Raw genomic sequence first — 18944 nt, forward strand, 5'->3', positions numbered from 1 at the left:
ACTAAACCCGTAGTAAATAACACTGCTTTAAAAACATGCGACTTCGGGACACACTACACAACTCAACTGGACTGCACTACACAGCGACTGGAAATCAGGAATTACCTTAGGTCATTTCTGTAGTATTGGACTAAAGGGGAGAGCTGTAAAAAAATTCCACTTAAACTTGATGTTTCATGGACCCATATAGACTGAGGAATTGGGGAAAAAAACATTAGGAACACAGTGTTTAAATTACCCAATTGGTCATAAGGGGGGAAAAACCATAATCTGAGAATGATCACACAAGATCAGATACATGGCCATAACCAGATCCTGAAATGTTCGACACTAATGGGCTTAGTCAACGTCTCTGCCACCTTGCTTCCTTCCTTCCCTTTCCCAGAACACTGCAGTAAGGAGATTTTCTCCACACACAGACAGACACACACACACTCCAAATGTGTATACATTACAAAATAACTTTATTAGCCATTCCAAAAAATGAGGTGGTTACATACAAATTTAAATTAACAAGTCTTCGATTGGGAACATATGAAATTAGTGAGACATTTCCCTGCACTTCTAGTAAAATGGCACATCAAAAAGAAGCATTAGAGCACGAAAATGCTCAGTGAGACCAGCACAACCGGAACCGTGCCAATTTCAACACCTAATGCATCAACATGATGCTTGTAGGAATGCTTATGATGGGTAAAACCTTGTACAAGTGTTTTAAATGCTTAAATAAATGTCCATAGGTAAGCACATTTCTTGCCCCAAAGCAAACACTGCCTCAAACCCGTGACATATTAAAGACAAATGACTTCATAGCTAGATATGGATCTATGGATAATTAATTTTTGATTTGCACCTTCATACATCACTTTATTGCAAAATAAAAAAAAAAAGAAAAAAGAAAGAAAAGAACAAACCCAAACACTACCCACATTAACTGTATGGTGTGTATTACAACAGAATTGTAATATAGCTGAACTAAATTAGCATCTGATCAAACAAATAATTTTAGCTTACTGTTACTTTTCAAAGATAATATGAACGATGGATATTAAACCACAAATCACTGAAAATTCCTGCACATGAAACACGCTAATTTAACTTGTTCTAGTCGTCTCAGACACTGATGTAAAAATGGGAGAGAATTTCATGCATGTCGAACCAAACCCAAATATTTCTAGAACCTTCTATTGTGCAACTTAATACAATGTGAAAAGTCATTGCGAGTTTGTCAGCTGGTTTGGCTGTGCTCATGTAGCCTTCACAATAAGCGAGATAGGGGCGCAGAGGCAACTTGGCATACGGACAGCCACCACCATTCCCCTTCCCTAATGCTGTGCTACATCAATAGCTTTCCAAATATGGTCATAACAGTGTGGCACTTTGATACTCCATGACTGAAATTTTTAGCATCTGTGAAAACTAGCGTAATGACTATATCATGGCCAAAGCTATTTGGAACAAGACAAATGACATGCACAAGACAAATTCCCTGTAATACTTGATGAAATGTTAGGAAAACAGTTAAGGGTCACTCTGCACAGTTAAGGGTGGACTATAATGTGAAGAGAAGACTCCCTGTTATTTGGAGTCTTTTTTGCTGTGGTCTGGACAAAGCATTGGGCCATGTTTGTGCCCAAATACAAGCCTGTAAATGTGAGAAAATAAATGAGGCACTATCTCTACCAACTATGCAGATAATATAGCATACCTATGCCTGAAGACTTGGACCAGTGCTTTATAGAAATAATTTATTTTAAACTAATTTTAATGTGAAATTTTAATTCTACTACAAAGTGCATTTTGGCCCTCAATGTTTGATGGAATGACAAAAGTTAACTTCTCCAAAACCATCTTTTCCAGTTATGGAAAAATGTTTATGACAACGCAGATTCACTGCATTGATGAGCTGCACCTCTCGCTCTCCAAATCCAAAAACAGACAGAGCAGGCTTCCATTTTTCATTCTGTACCGTCACATGCTGTGATCTAGTCTGCCATGGGCAGGCAGGCTCCTCATGTCACTGGACCGCTCCTAGCTTCCCGTTATCTTCCCCCCTGCAGATTTCTCAGAGTAGTCAGGTATCTCTCACCAGACTCTGAGACACTGACACTGACGACCAAGTGTCTGGCTCTTGTGCCTGTGCAAAAACTACAGTGGTCAGAGGATACGGTTACCACATATAGTGAAGCGGTCAATCTCCAGCAGGTCTTTCTTTGGGGCTCGGTGTTTGAGCTCTGGAGGTGTGTCGCTGCTGCCCTCTGGTGGTTTGGGGGGGCACTCGAGAGATGGCTCACTGCTCTCCTTGCGTACAGGGGACTGAGTCGGGTGGAGTGGCCATGTTGCTCGTGGGGTGGGTTGCTTTGTGATTGATGGGGAGGGACACCATGGCTTCGGCTCACCTAAGAACAGGATGAGAGTGCATATGAGGTATAATCATGTGAATCACCTGCCTTGGTGTTAAATCCTCTTTCAACAGGCTTGACATTCCTAGCCATTATTGAGTTTGTGTTACTGTTGCTTGCTGTATAATTTAAAGCACTGTTGTAAACAAATTCTTGTTATAGAAGCATAATATTGCCAGAATCTGAGCTATAACAGATTCAAAAACTAATTCAAAGCAATCTGAATTATGCCATTTTTCAATTCTTAGGCTTGACCATGTGTCGGAAAACAGGCCTAATTAGTCACTGTATAAACATAACATTCAAACACACTATTTATAAGCCAATTATGAAGACTCTGGTGTTATTCATCTGAAGACATTTAAGAGGTTAATGCCACAGGGTAATGTGTTACCTGAGGGCGGGGCATCTTTGGTTTTGCTGGGCATCTTTTTTGGTGTCGTGCTGGTTCTGTCAAACAGTTTGCCCTCCATGTTAGCCTCTTTGACGTAGCGACAGGATTTACCCAGCAGAACTATACTGTTGAGCACTTTAAGTGTGATCATTCTGCAGGCAAGCAGAAAAGATATAGGGAGATAAACTTAGCACTTTGTATACTACACATTTGCAAACATCAAGAGGCTGATAACTGCTCTTGCACTGTGGAGTTAGGTCTTCTCTCTACTCCGAAACTGACTCATCTCATGAAGGGCATGACAAGCATTTAATTGATGAGCTGAATCTGCCTTGTTAGAGCTGTGACGTGGAGTGGGAGTGATGATTATTTACATTTAACGGTAATTTGCATAAAAGGTACTGGAGGAGAAAAAAACCCTAAGTGGGTATGATCCCATGCAGTATCTTCAGTGAGTGTGGGTGGAGCGGTGAAGCTGTGGTCTGAGTTACCCCAGGTAGAAGAGCAGCAGACAGACAGAGGAGAGAGCACCCTGGATCTTCAGTGAACTCATCACCACACGAATCAGCTGAGATAGAGAGGGGCAAGAGACAAGAAAGAAGAGGGAGATATACAGAGAGAGATAGTGAGAGAAGAAAAATAAAAAAAAAAGTGTGAGAAAATTAATTTCTGCCTGACATAAGCAGACATCTCAAAGTCAGCTGCTACCCGTAATGCCAAAATCAAGAGCACCATGGTGAGGTGCAATGATAATCAAACAAAAACAAACAAACAAACAAACTGTATGAAGTGTCTCACCAGAACAGCCAGAGGCAAGGGGATGAAGCCCATTCTTCTGGCTACAGAGTCGCTGTAGTCTGTGTATGCCTGTCCGTGTTAAACCAGATTTGTGAGCCATCTCCACTAAAGAACATGACTAGCATTTTAAGAGATTTGGTATTAACACCAGTGTTTGGTGTCTCACTCACGTTCTGCTGACGGCTGCTGACAAGCTCAAAGGCCAAACTGGCTTTGTATTCTCTGTACACCTATGAACACAGAACAATGAAAAACCCTGTGACAGTTTGTAGTAATATTATCTCAGCAGTTATCCTGAGGTGGAATATTAGCACAACCTAATCCTTATCACATGCTGAAATTAAATTTGTGTGAACAACATAAGAACAGCCCAATGTGAGGAACTGAACTCTGTTATACAAGCTCCCCTGCACCCTTAAGGCAGTTTATTTCCATAACACATTTAATACACAAGACAACTCAAGACGTTTTTACAAATAAAAGTTTAAAATACAACTGATTTAAATAAAAAATATAATCTAAAATAAAATTGAAATTATAAATTAACTGAGGCCCATCTTTTAGAAGTTGACTGCAGTTGTGCATAGCATATAAGACAGATGCTGCTTCATTATGTTTAGTCTGAATTCTAAGCTCTAAAAGCTGGCCCATATCCATGGATCTAAGAGACTTATGTTTATACTCTAAGCATATCTAAAGTGTATTCTGGGCCTTATCCATTCAGTGATATATAAATTAACAGTAGTGCTTTAAAATCTGTTCTATAACTAACTGGAAGCCAGTGTACTCAACTAGTAACCAGAAGGTTACCAGTTCAAGCCCCACCATGCCAAGCTGCCCTGTTGGGCCCTTTCAGAATTTTAAGTCGCTTTGGATAAAAGCGTCAGCTAAGTGCTTAAATGTAATAATGTAATATCCTGGTTAAAAGCAGCAGCATTCTGAATAAGATGTAGTGTGTTTTTGGGAAGTCCATTTAAAAAGACCACAATGAGCTTCTCCATGTGTTGTTTAGGCATTAAGCTTTGAACCTAGCTATATTTTAAGATAATAAAAGGCTGTATTGGTGACTGTTTGATCTGGCTAGTGAAGTTGAAATCCGAGTACACGCCAATATTTCTGACTTTGATTTTGTGAGACCTGTATTCAAGATGTGCGTTAATTCTGAGACGCTCCTCTTTTCTACCAAATACAATAAGCTCCATTTGGTCCTTATTAAACTGAAGGAAATTCTGCCTTATACAGTTATGTTCTCCAAAAACAGACAGTACGTGTCTATATTCAGCAGCTGAGAGAGCCAAGTACATTTGCATGTCATCTGCATAACTATGATAAGGAATTTTATTCTGTAGAATTTGGCTTTTTGAGGGCTGCTCCTGTCTTACCCAATTTTCCAGCCTGTCTAGAAGTATTCCATCATCCGCAGTGTCAAACACAAGCCAAGTTTATTTATTTAGCATTTCACACACAGTGGCAATTCAATGTGCGTCATATACAGGGCTCCATTTCTGTGGAAAGTGAAGAGGATCATCAAACACCCCAGCCATCCACACCACAGCCCGTTCACCCTACTGCTTTCAGGGAGATGCTACCGTAGCTTGAGGGTAAATACAGAAAGAAGCTTCTTTCTGCAAACAGTAGGGTAACAACATGGTCACCACACCTTAAAACCCTCCTAAACACGGATCAAAATATGGACAATTATGCATACACTCACTAGTCTCTATGCAACCATTTTTATTTATTTATAACTGTACCTATACTGGCACTTGACAACACTTTTCACATTACATTTATATCGGTTCCTTTCCAATAGAAGCTTTTATGTACAGTACATCTTCAAATGCATATACTCTGCATTTTATGCATACAAATGCATACTTCAAGTATACACACAAATTTAAAATTACTTGAATTAGACATACCCTCTCCCTACCTCAATAATTAAATCCACTGACTTGTGTTTATAGCTTGTGTATTTTGCTACCGCTGACTCTGTCTGGGTCAGACATTTGTGATAGCATCGTCACAACCACCTATGTTGTGCATGCTGTGATGCTGTTTGTAGCTCAGAAAACTTGCAGCCAACCTTTTTGCTGCAAAGAATGTATGCTGTACATCTTCTGTAATGAATAAAACTTGAACCGGAATTTCTCTCATTTCCTTTAAAAGTCCAGTGTGAGTGGACAAAAAAGTGACCATTTCATTATGGCAGTAAGCATGCAGCAATGGAATGAAAAACAATTTCACAGTTGAACAGAACTTTAAGGAAGTGCAGTTGCCAAGCCAAAATATATGGTGTTCAATGATAATGCATATCATCACTATTATCAATTATTATTGCTGCTCACTGTGATTGGACAATAAAAAAAAAATGTATATTTGCTTATGTTTACACTCATTAGGTAAATTTATATTAACATAATTGTGATGATAAATTGTCCCAGCTTTTGGCAGTACAGAAACTAATGAGGAGAGTCACTTCATTTGGTTTTCATCCTGGACACTACCAGCTGACCAGTTGTTAGTGATCTGAGTGGCGTATTGCGTTTGTACTCTACAAGCAATGCAGTCCTGGTCCGTTTTGTGATTTATATAAAAATTAAAAACACTTTAAAATCAGTTCTGAAATGAATTGATAACCAGTAAGAATTTGAGAATTGGAGTAATGTGGTCATTTTTCCTTGTTCTGGTAAACATTTTAGCAGCTTCATTTTGACTAACCTGTGGAAAGAGAGATTGTGACATAATAACCTGGTTGCATTTGTGTAATGACAGAAGTGGCGCTGTCTCATTACCTGACCGTGAGATATTGATGGCAAGTCTAATGTTTCTATTTTTATAATAAAAAACAAAACAGGCATTTGTTTCTGAAGCGAGGTTCTGGGACTAACTGTTTCGTGGTGTTACCTAATCATTGATAAACAGTGTGACTGATGTTGACGTTGTCTGGCCCTGTTCAAAATATAAAAGGTTTTGTTGAAAAATGCAGTGCATTTTGTTTGGTTTTTTTTGCCATGTCAGCCTTCATCTTTCCTGCACTCTCTTTAAAAAAAACAAAACAAAAACCTCTTACTGTCATGGTGTTTCTCCATAGCATCTCTGTCTGAGCAGTTTCCTAATGTTTTCTGGTGCAGCAACAAATGTAAATGTAAATTTGAAATGATCCAGGGCTACATCATGAGAGCATGCATTTGGTGACATAGCTATAGCCTTCACAAACTTCCCAAGTACTCTCAAAAATAGAGCTAGTTTGAGTATTCAAATAGTCATAGAAAAACAAAAATGATCAGAGACTTCTAAATTCTTAAGAATAATGTTAGAAAGGTTGAGACCCTTGGTTAAAATGGAATCCACAATGCAGCCCCAAGTATGTCTTTACCAAGTATGTCTTTCTATATTCTTTGCCATTATTGTTTTTTGCATTACCTAAGTGAATGCTACCAGTTATGAAACTTACAGTAGTTCAGGAAATTCATTAATGAACTTTGTGTAGTATTATGGAGGCTTTTAAATGATTAAAAATACAATACTAGGAGAACTTTTTAAGATAAATGCAATGACTCTGAAAAAGGAGCCACTCCAGTCCTCTTACCAGTTAAGCGTGAATTCATAACTGAAACTGAAGAATAGAAGGTTCTCTCACAGAGCTGCACTACTGCCTTCTTCTATCCATGTTTTAGTTAGACCCATTAAATTTAGCTTACATGAACTGAAAGATTGACCTAAATTCCATTATTAAAAATATTTGCTGGCTAGAGATCTGATATAGGAAGAACCACCTTTGTACTGGTAATGGAAGCCTCTACTCTTAATAATCAAAACAGTTACTTGCATATTAAGCACCATCTTATTTCTAGAACAGTCATTATATCAGGGACCCAGTGCAATTCAAAACAGTCCATCAATGAACAATCTATCAGTGTTCTGTATCCTGTTACTGTTCACTGAACATACTGTGCTCTGTGTTACTGGGGTGACGAAATACAAGGCTGTTGTTCACTGTGCCAGACATTTTATAGCAACTTTTGGGCAAAAATTAAATTTACACTTTCTCCTTACTCCAAATTTAGTCAATCAGTCAAGAAAAGTTTTTGACTAAGCAAAGTACTTTTTCCATTTTTTGATGGTAAGAGTATGTCAGAAACTGCATAAGCAAGCCCACTGTTTTTTTCTTAACTCAATGTTTGAGGTAACTAAAATTAGGACACCAAACAATATCTTGACTAACTGACTCAATTTGGGTTGGTGGAAAAATTGTGTAAATAAGATTTTGAATGTTGTGATTGTTCTGTCACAGTGCTCACGTCGGCAGTAATGTCGTTGAACTTGGTGATGAAAGCGTGTTTTACGATGTCTACAGTGACCTCGGAGGTGACCACCATGAAGGCATCTGGCAACAGTACCCACAGGTGATCTGAAACCAATACAGTGACCACATCAGTGCCTTTGTCATGAAAAACATGATAAAGAATTTCTTGGAACACACCGTCAAGCCTATTTTAACATGCAGATGATTGCTTGCTATTTCACTTGCCAATCCAAGATCAAGTCTTCTTACTGAGAACAAATCTAATCCTGACCTAACTTTGACAAAATTCTGGTCAAGTTGAGGCAGACCTGGGTTCCACGAGAACTGCTCCATGTTCCTGAGACACACAATGAGTAGCAGTGCATAGTTGGTGAAGCGCTCCTTAATATCTGCAGGGCAGAGATCAGGAACATCCCAAAATGAGCACTGTGCAACAAACCCACATCAATCTCATGCACTGCTCTTTATAGAGCCCATATGCATTTTGTTTAAAAAAATGTTCTGGAAAGGTTCAAATATGGAGCTATAAGCTGGGCAGGAGAGCTACTCAGACATGTAGCCTGCTGGTACCTCCATAGTGTGAACCTGAGAGCTAAAGATTACCATTTCTAAAAAAGGCCTCTATGCGTAGCGTAGGGCACTGTTTTAGCTCGCCTGACATCAAAGAGGTTGTCTGCTACTGAGGTCAGTTTGGAGGCTAGATATTGGCTTTGATACTTGATTACAGTTCATTAAGAGACACTACAGAGTCCAACTAATCATTTTCATAACTTACCACTATTAGACATCTGAAAGAGGTTATTTTTCTCAAACTTTTTAAAGACGCTTCCTTTGATCTCCACAAACTGTAACAAGTGGAAGAAAATACACACAAGTAACAAATTAATCACTGTAAAGACAAAAATAAGAACAGACAGTGCATTACCAGTACAGTGTGATTGCTGTATCAGTGAAGAGCCCCATGTAAATAAAGGAACTCAAAAGGCAAAAGTGAAAATTCTTACATTTACTTGCAACTGAATGTTATTGTTTGTGTGTATGTGTGTGTGTGTATGCACATGTACTCACATTGTTGGACATCATAATGGTGAGCAGAGACTTGTTGTGTGAGTTGAATGCCACGTTTAGTGTGGATGCCTGCACCATGATGAGGATGGCATGCAGGACTGGGGCATATTGAACTCAGGAAAAATGCAGGGCTAACACTGACGTGGATAACACAAGCAACTGAAGCATAACATGCTCATGGAAGGTTTGCAACAACAAAGGGTACTGCTGAAGCAAAGCCAAAACAAATGTGCAGTTCTTACAAGAGTCCCAACCTAAATGCTGCTGGCTATAAAAAAGGATACAAACATAGAACACGGCCATAATAAAGTGGGGAATAACTCCAATGTGAGCTCTTTTCCTGGACTTCGGCTCAGTAGCTGTCCAGTAAAGAGCATCTAGAATGTCCTGTCCAAAGGACGAGAAGAGACGGTCTGCCACCTAAAACACAAAAACCCCAATTTTTTTTTTTGAGATTTTGTTTTTTAACAAGACAACCAGGCAAGCTAGATCACCATCTGCAAAGTATATTTACACAAGAATCAAAGGAGATCAGCAACTGGAAAACAGAATAAGTTGTCTTATGTGATTTTACTAGGATCCAGTTCCTAGTTCCTGATATCTTGCAAGCTAATTTGCAGTTTACAGTGCCAAAATATTAGTCCACTTTGTAATTGTTATTAGTGATGCACTGTAATTCAGGATGCCCTTTTAAAGAAAAGTAGCATCTATAGGCTATGTATAACAAGAAAAATATACCCTATTAGCCTTCAAAATCCAACATCCTTGACAACAGAGAATGGTTGGTCATCCACAGCAATTATTTATAGTCTACTATGTTTTGTCACTGTCTGTAATTTCTTCTTTAAAACGTATGGCTACAGATGATAGTGGTGTGCTAGCAAAGACCTTCCTTTTCTCTTTAGTAGTTTTGCTGTGTTCCGCATACTGAGCAGGATGTCATTTTCAAATGGTGTAACAGACCTGAGCTGAGAAATCCTTGGGTACAGTACCTTTGCTTGAAAATATACATGAACAGAGATTCCAAATCATGTGAAATGTCCCTAGCAGAAATTGTGTATGAAAATGTTTTCACTCGGTCGACATGTGGCTCAAATGTTTCGAATGCATCCATGCTGACTGGCATAGGACAGCAAAGGAAACAAGTGGTGGTTTTTGTTTCAGTTAACTAAAATGTATTTATTTTCTGTCAAATCTTTCGGCCATTTCTCTCTTTCGGCCCAAAACTGAAAATGCTGTTTTTTGGCCATTTCAGCCAAACATTTTCTGTACCTGAAATTTCAGTGCATTACTAATTGTTATAGCCACAGCTAAAATAATTATTAAACATGATTAATAATTAGGTCCTTGGTGCATTTCAGACATGATATTTTATCAAAATCTAAAAACTGATATAAAAACTATGAAATTATGTTTTCCTCAAAGATCTGCCTGCAGTGTCCAAGAAAACAACGATAGTTATGCTTGAGATGAATCAATGATGTCAATGATAATTTGACTAATCTTCCATGTTCTCTCTCACACACACACACACACACACACGCACGCACGCACGCACGCACGCACGCACACGCACGCACGCGCGCGCACGCACGCACACGCACGCACGCACACGCACGCACGCACGCACACGCACGCACGCACACGCACACACACCTTTTCAGTGGGCAAAGCAGGAGATACTAGCTAGATTAAAAATGATTCTCATCACCCCAATTCCAAATTAAAAGATAGTAAGATTGAAGGTTAGCTAACCTAAATTTACTCCACCCAAGCCTCTAGCTAACATTAACATAAATAAATCATTCCTGGATGTAATCCGCCCATAAGTATGTAGCTAATTGTGTGATTAATGAGGTAAAAACAATTAGCAGGCAACAATGTGTTTATTGCAGTCGTCACTGCACACCACTTTGTATGAAGTCCTAAATTGGTTAGCTATATACGTAACTAGCTAGCTACTGCACAGCTGCATCGAGACCCCTCATGCATGTGTCAGTCAGTCTGTCTGTGTCTGTCTCTCAGTCAGGCAGTGAAAAAGCTTCTTCTAGGCTGGATGGCAAAAATGGCCAGAAAGTCAGAAATATTACATAAAATGATGCTTTTGCTACTGGTAAGGTATAAGGGATTTGGTCATATACCAATACTCTCATACTGAATAAAGAAATCAAAATATAAACTTACATATTAGATTCCCCACCTAAGGGGGGAAAACGGTTTAGCAAAATAGTGAGTTATCTTCCCTGAGAAAATCTTTATCACTTCATGGCATGCAGCCAATGTAACTACTTCTTGCAGATAAGAGAGTCTGAAAGAAAAGACTGCTCTCCTGACTCATACAAGGGGCATGCTTTTTCCTAGGTATTGCTAAATTAATAAAAACTGCCTGCTCCAAAAATTGACACTGAAGTGTTGTTCAGGGGATGGTAGAGCCACTGATTGCTTTACTGATATGTTGCCCCTCCAAATTCTCTGAAAGCCAAGGATGTGGTCCTGTTGAGCCTTGTCTCTTCACCTCAGGTCAGGCAATACAACTGCTTGTCAGCCTCCATTAATACAGACTTGTTATATTCTCTCAGGGTGGTGTGTAGTGGCGTAGCTGCTGTACTGACAATCTCTTAGCCATAGACAATTTAGGTTATATAATCAGAATTACTGATGTAATCTAAAAAACAAACAAACAAAAAAAAAAAGCTCACTGTAGTATTGAGAGTACATGCAGTACATGGCCTCAGTTTAATTTAATGCAAAAGTGATATCGTATAATGAACTTGCCAATGTTGGGAAAACTATTACTTCTCTATAAATGTTCTGAGAAAACATAAGCTTTTCGTGTCTTAAACAATACAAAACACCTCAATCATTATGTTACAATGAATAATGTATATCAGATTAAAATACCACAATACTTTTTAACTAAATTAAAGTGTGTCATCCATATTGGCTAGCCCTAAACCCAATTTGATGCATTTTACACTTTCAGCTGTTTATGGCAATCTTTTTGCCATTTAATGATAGTCACCCCAAGTAAAATGGAAAGTAGTTTATCCTTGATGTTGAACTGATTAAGGTGTTTAGTGCACCTTTGGAGGAACCTATACAGTGCTGAAAGAAATTTGCCAAAAATACCCCAAACCACCCCACCTCCACAAAAGTAATTTAGCTTGATAGAAGTAGATTAATTCTACAGAAAGGGACATCATAAAGCCATAGTGGTTTAGCTAGAGTATATCTGAAATGGTTTTAACTAATACCTCCAGCATGTTGTAAATGATGTAGAGTTTGATAATGGACTGGCCCCGGATTAGGTGGTACATCATGGCGTAGTCGATGTAGTGCATCATGGAGCAACACAGCACCATGATCAGACCCTTCAGCAGATCACACACCTGTGCTGGCTGCAGGAACCGAGAACTGCTGGGATGGCACATGCACACACATGCATGTAAAATTATTACACAATAAGCACTGCAGAACATGAACAATGTACATATATCTGTGGTAAAAACATAAATAAGTTTTCACCATGCAATTAATCCACAGCATGGATGAGTGTGTGTGTGTGTGTGTGTGTGTGTGTGCGCACACGTGCGTGCACGCATGGGTGTGTGTCTCAGTATTTGAGCAATTGTTATTCAGAACATGAAAACTATACATGAAAATTAACACAATGCACATTATTCATGCAAATCACATATCAAATGCCTCTGTAGTGGATGAGCACTAAGCCCAGACAGACAGAAAACAAAGAGCTTAGAATGTGATCTGTATCAGGGCCGACTTGGCTTCACTCAATTCAAAGCCAATTTGTCAGAGTGATGAATAGGTTTCACTGCCATTCAGGAAGGCAAGATTACATGGCAAGGAACTTGCAGCTGGCATGCAGTATGTGAAAATTAAAACCTCATCCTGGCTGTCACTCTCCCCTCAGGTGACACACGTAATAAGTGGATTAAAGTAACTTTGGAGGATTTAGGCATGGGAGGATAATACAATGGATTCAAGCCCATTCATTAAAAAAAGACCTTCAGACTGAAAAAGAAATAGGCTCTGTGCTTATTTGTTGTTTAAAAAATCATTATCTATGTCAGCAGGTGAGTAAGGCAAAGATAAAAGAAAGCAGTTTAAAAAGTGACTATAATGTCCAGAACAATCAGCAACACTAGCTTTTATCTTTAAGATTCTGGAAGCAACATTTGGACCAATTTAACAGAATATAGGGACCATATATTCTGCTCTTGTCCATGCAGTAAAAGTGCAACTGGGGATACACCCCAGTACTACATCGTATTGGTGAGGCACGCTATTTTAAGATGCAGTACCAAATACTCCTGAGGATTAATTCCTAATATTTTTGACAGGTCACAAAAACAACTCATCACCTCATTCCTTATGCAGGAATAAAGAAAACCTTCAGAAACACTTCACTGTGAAGCACATGCTGATGCACAAGGAACGAGTGTGGCGGAATGGGCGGAGCTACCGTTCACCACAGAGCCAGAAGGCAGCCTACCTGCTCCTTCTGCAGAATGGACAAATGTGTGCCCTGAGCAGGACAGAGGAAGGGGGCAGGCGAGGGGAAAAACCAGATATTAGAGCTTAGAAGAACAGGATCATGCTTAAAACCCACGAGGTGACAGGACAGAATGGGAAGACAGCAGCTAGATGCCAACAATGATTAATCTCACAAGTTTAGGCAAGCATGTTCTCAAACAGTGAACAACACGAGTATAAATATTAGGTCAACAAATCAGTAATCAAAATATCAACAATGAAAATATAAAGAATCGGTGGGTGGAGGAATCAGTGGTGTCTTTGTGTGGGTGTACACGTTACCCAAGGCCGCAGCAGGGAACGGTGAGCAGCCGGAGGAGAGCGAGCAATGTCCGGAGGGGCAGTAGGGTGAACACATAGAGGAACGCATCCAGGCACAGGAAGAAGCCGAAGAGCATCAGCTGCATGACACAACAGAAGCGTGAGCAGCTCAGCCAATGTTGGTCAGGCTCACTCAGCACTGTGCTTTAGTGTTTCAGTGCAGGGTGAGTGAGCACACTGGCATTTCCAACTATTCCTTACAGGCATCCTCTTCCAGTTCAGGTTTTAGTGAGGATGAAAAAAAACCAAACATTAATCTACATTGTGGAAGAAATCATGAATTATAGCCCCAAGTCAAAACGAATACTTTAATATCTTTTACAATTTCTAAATTAAAAAAACAAAAAACAAACAAAAAAAAAAAAACCCCATTACATACATTTACATAAATTAATAAAACTGACATTTAACCAGATTACTGGTTCTGCCTATGTAGCAGATCAAAACATTTAGCAGAAACTATTGAGAAACTTCTGAATGAGTAGGTGAATATTTGACCAGTCTGTTCATTGCTACAAGATGGTAAGACAGGGCATGGCATTACATGTGCATAACGCCCAGCACCAAATAACAGGGCACTTTCAGGACATCCCGTTGAGTTAATTAATCTTAGCTTGAGCAGTGGCGTGGTTTTCCTCTTCCACTGCTGGTCTCTTTACGCAGTGGATCATGGACATGAGGAACGTGCTAAGGTGCTTGCGTCACATGCATAGAAAACTGGTTCCGTTTTGCATGCTACTGCCTCATTAACTTTTAGAATAATAATAAGAATAATAAAACTAAAATCTGCTATAGGTAAAATCTTCAAAGAGTAAATGTCAAGTGAAGAATTAAGTGTTTAATGAACAGCAAAAAAACAAAGAGCTTGTTAAAGGATAAATATGAAAAGCACCAGGTGTACCTAGTCTCTTCAGCTAGTTCAACTAGACAATTGCACTTAAGTCAGATGTAAAGAAGATATAATTTGACCACCGATGGCTGTCAATATATCCTTATAGTATATTTCTTATATACTTCTTTCTTACTCAAATGTAGAGATGAAGACCACAGGGATGCTGGCTGGAGCTTTTCACATAAGAGGGTGGATTAACTGATTCTGGGACATTGGATTTTCTGGGGAACTGGTGTTAAATTACATCTCTCGTCTCCCTTATGAATATATACCTCAGCTCTTAGCACATGTGCACACTAACTCAGTCAGGCAGAGAATACCACAGCTTGTGTGAAATGTATGTGAGATTTTGCTGGGTACGAGTGAGGTGAGTATATGGCAGAGAGCACTAAAACCTCAGGCTACATGCGCATTAGGACTGCAATTAAAGACTACTTTGACAGTAGAATAGTCTATCGATTATTGATTGCACAATTACTCACTGGATCTAATTTAAATAAAGCTTTTAAATATAGCTTGAGGGCATTTTACACATGTGCTTACTACATTAAAGACTAACAATAAAGATTAATACTTAAATCAAAAATATGCCTTTTAATGAACTTTCCTGCTAACAGAAAAGAAACAATTCCAATATCCATTTTTTCCTGCCAAAATTTAAATCCAAGGATAAGTAGTAGCAAAAATAAAACTATAGATGTTTTCCCTTAATTAATTAAATCAAACCAGCAATCTAAATTTTAAAGAAATGAACAAGAGGGCAAAGACAAAAAAGTGCATTCTGTGCTTCTGGCATGGCTCCTCTTCGGCCTGCATTTGATATCAAGACACATGTGGTAGGCAAAACAGCAACATTACTCTTAAACTCCAATACACCATTAAATCAAATCTACATTCAAGCCATATGGTTTGTTCTTGATTCTAGAATCCTGCGTAGATACTGAAATGCTAATTTCATGAAATGCTAATAAATGTCACTCAGTAAGTCCAGGTTCCTGATAAATGGAGGTGTGAGTGATTAGGGTTGTCACTTTTCTCCAAAAGTCAAGTTTGAACAAGATCAAACCAGAAATTGTTTGAATTCATTTGAATGCAATCCACATGGGGCACACCCAATTCATAAACTTTGGAGCAACATATTATACAGCCATAAAAATCGCTAAGACAACAAAGTAATGTTTAAGATTGTAAATTTAAACACTACTTTATCCATCATGCAAAGAAAAAAACCTCTCTCAGTACAGAAGCTGAAAATGTTTTTGATAAACTATATGTGGAAGACTTCACTTACATCGCTACTCTACTGTTAGAATTACCAAAATGTTTATCCCCCATTCTTAGAATATTTTTAGTTTGGTCTCCATATCCATGGATTAGGTTACAGTTATCCACATTCCTGTGCAGTTTTCTAGTATGTTCAACAATTCACTGATCAAGAGAAAATGTATTTGAAAAAAAAAAAAAAAAAAAAAAAAAGTCTGCTACAGCTCATAATATGAATTAACAGCTAGTTTTAACATCAACATTGGTAACATTGGTAAACTGGTAACAACCAATACGAGTCATCATCCCGCGAGCCAATGTTTCCCATCATTAGATAATTCAGTATAACTGATGTGTTCCCATGAAAGGCAAGGTCAGCTTTGCAAATGTTGCAGTTCACAACCTTTTTGGCCATGTTAAGAGTGAAATGTTTCCACTCTTTGGAGGTTTTATTTGCAGTTTTGTTTGCCTACATGTTAGAGCATTCCAAATCATCACAAGCGATTAAGTCACCAACTAATCAACAAAGAAAATACTAACTAATTTTGTTATCAATTTCAGTCAACTATTCGTTGCATCCCTAATGTAAACACATTTTTAAACAGGAATTCTTAATCAGAGACAGAATAGGATTGTGTATGTTTGTGTCACCTTCTCCAGCTCTTTGGGGACCCTCATGCATGTGTAGACCTTCTCTCTGCGCTCCATGTACTTTGCCTCATTGTGCTCCAGGAAGTAGCCCCTGGTCAGCTCGGCGCACATGAACCTGAGCAGGGACGGCTCGCCTGTGTCCTCTATGCCTGTGCCACACACAGACGTACCATTCAGTGCTCTTCGTTTAGTCTAGCAGCTCTACTCAAAAAGGCTGAAAAACAGGCACTTCAGCAAGGCATAAAGGTCTTGCCCAAGTCTGCCTAAAATCATAGGCAGTTTTTTTTGGTTTGATTTATTTATTTTTAATCAAAATGAGTGTGAGAGAAAGAAAAAGTGTGCAACAACTGCAAAGTGCCTACATTTGGTATATGGGCAGAAAAAGAAAAGTGGGTAGATGCTCTTTTTGAGGTTGAGTGTGGATCACATGCTTATTCAGACAAATGAGAACAAAAGGCAGTTTAATTTAGGCTCACTTCATTAGCCAATAGATAGAGCATCCTTAATGGCTATACAGCCTGGGGTGGACAGCGACATCTATCAAGTGATCCAGGTATGCTACTTTCTAACAGAATTGAACCATTCTGCCCCACAGACTCTTTTGGATATGACATGATCCCTCTAGCACAGGACTACAACAAAAGTCTACTTTCTCCTAAATAAAGGTTTACAGACCGACTGGGAAAATGAAGAAACTGTGTGTGCAAACTGAATAAGAGCATGTAAGTTATTCATTTCACATCTGCATTCACATTCACAGAGTTACCACGGAACACACAGATGTTCATGATAGCTAAGGTTTTTATGAAGGTAAGGAGTTTTAAGGCAACTTAGATTATGTAATTATTAAAGGGCATCTTGGCTCAACCTTTCAGGTCATTTTCTCATTGGAACTGATACAAATGCTCTACTGCTCTGAGAGGTATAGTTAAAAAGTTAGGTTACCGCAAATTATTATTAGGTTCATAAGACGCACTCTACATATGCTTAAAGAAATGAGCTTTATCTTCAGTACACTTTCTAGCTGGTCTAGTCCTTTTGTATAAAGTTCATCAACGAGTTGGCTAGCTAGCGTTAACCCTAGCGTGACGTACAGTTAGGTTATTTCCACAGTCGTTATTTGTCACTCGCCAACTCTGGCAGCATCAGCATCAATGTAAAGAACAGAAAGGACAGATTATATCTAGCTATCTACACATAACCAACCTGCCAGATAATTACGTTTGTGTAATACTAATAAAATACTTTCATTTAACTAGCTAAGATAGCTAGTTAGCTAATAACGAGGACCTGGCAATGCTAGCTAACATTGCAGTCACTGTGATTGGAACATTACTTAGCTAGCTGGGTTAATATTCTAAATAAACGTAAGGCTTAGCTTGCTACTCAACCATATAGGTAGTTAGCTAGCTACTTTGATTTTAATTTAAGAAGTCCTGAACTGGCAGATACTGCCAAGTCCGCCAACCTTAACAATCATTCGTTAGCTAGCTGTTAACCTACCCTTCTGGTTCAGTTCCATTAATGCTGACTACGACAGCTAACTAGTTAACCTAGCTAACATGCATTAGAATAAAACATTGCTCATGTTTGCCAAGCACAAAACGATGCTGCCCAAGCACAAACTTTGCCGAGATTCACTCACTTGGCTGCTGTGTAGCCTACTTTAGTAAAACGCCACGCTGGAACTGAAAGGTCAACTGTCAGATGCTGGCCGAACCTTCCTGTCACACAAACAAGCCCACCTGAGTTCTCCTGCTTCTCCCCCTTCCCTGGAGGTCGATCATAAAAGCCTAAGGTTTCCGTCCTTTCTGTCACAGGGGCAGCTTTATCACTCCTCGATGCCTTATTGCATGAACGCATTATTTGTCCCTTGTTGACATCTTCTGAATGTTTCTCCTCTGACAAATTGGCCCTTAACAAATCCGCCATCTTCACTTTGTCGCTGCAACAAGAATTGTCAACGGCTCAGTTCTACGTCATCATATCGCAATGTTTTAATTTACTAGAGTAGGTGAGAATAACCACCAGATGGCGAAACCAGATCACACGTGGCGGCCAATAAGTAAAGTAACTCGCAGGTTTCTCTTAGGATTTTTTTTGAACATGTTTATAGATAATAGAAATAATTTTATACAAATGTAGAAATGCAGAATATTGCCATAGTAGCGCCCCAGTCTCACAGGAAAAAAGTAGCACATTTAGAACAGGAAAAGCTGCCCGAATGACTAAAATAATGACAAATAATTTGATTAGGCATGGCAACTTGAAGAGGCTTGGACAATAAAAAGC

At 38.9% G+C, this 18944-nt stretch overlaps 1 protein-coding gene across 5 annotated transcripts; it reads right to left on the reverse strand.

Moving 5' to 3' along the window:
* Positions 1 to 445: 445 nt before the first annotated feature.
* tapt1a (transmembrane anterior posterior transformation 1a) lies at positions 446 to 18601 on the reverse strand. Of its 5 annotated transcripts, none has more exons than XM_026999398.3 (15): positions 18398 to 18601; positions 16653 to 16801; positions 13808 to 13926; positions 13485 to 13517; positions 12226 to 12385; positions 9256 to 9391; positions 8972 to 9069; positions 8679 to 8748; positions 8212 to 8292; positions 7899 to 8008; positions 3765 to 3824; positions 3595 to 3663; positions 3288 to 3364; positions 2797 to 2948; positions 446 to 2399 (listed from the first exon to the last, which is right to left on the reverse strand). In XM_026999398.3, exons 1-15 carry the CDS (start codon positions 18582 to 18584, stop codon positions 2158 to 2160), a joined length of 1743 nt encoding a protein of 580 aa, XP_026855199.1. In that variant the 5' UTR covers positions 18585 to 18601; the 3' UTR covers positions 446 to 2157. The 5 variants fall into 5 exon arrangements, with proteins under 5 accessions (XP_026855199.1, XP_026855198.1, XP_026855202.1 ...); XM_026999397.3 differs by having other exon boundaries at positions 12226 to 12388; XM_026999401.3 differs by having other exon boundaries at positions 12226 to 12388; positions 18298 to 18540.
* Positions 18602 to 18944: the final 343 nt, after the last annotated feature.

This window comes from Electrophorus electricus, chromosome 16 (assembly GCF_041902795.1).
Source record: "Electrophorus electricus isolate QZ-2024a chromosome 16, ASM4190279v1, whole genome shotgun sequence".
NCBI lineage: Eukaryota > Metazoa > Chordata > Actinopteri > Gymnotiformes > Gymnotidae > Electrophorus > Electrophorus electricus.

What these genes read in the sequence shown, in the direction of transcription:
- tapt1a (XM_026999397.3), bottom strand. Translation starts at nt 18,584, where the DNA reads ATGGCGGATTTGTTAAGGGCCAATTTGTCAGAGGAGAAACATTCAGAA. An exon ending in GTTCCCTGCTGCGGCCTTGG is followed by an intron (nt 13,518 to 13,807) that starts GTAACGTGTACA and finishes TGTCCTGCTCAG; the next exon opens with GGCACACATTTGTCCATTCT. An exon ending in CCATTATGATGTCCAACAAT is followed by an intron (nt 8,749 to 8,971) that starts GTGAGTACATGT and finishes CACTTGTTACAG; the next exon opens with TTTGTGGAGATCAAAGGAAG.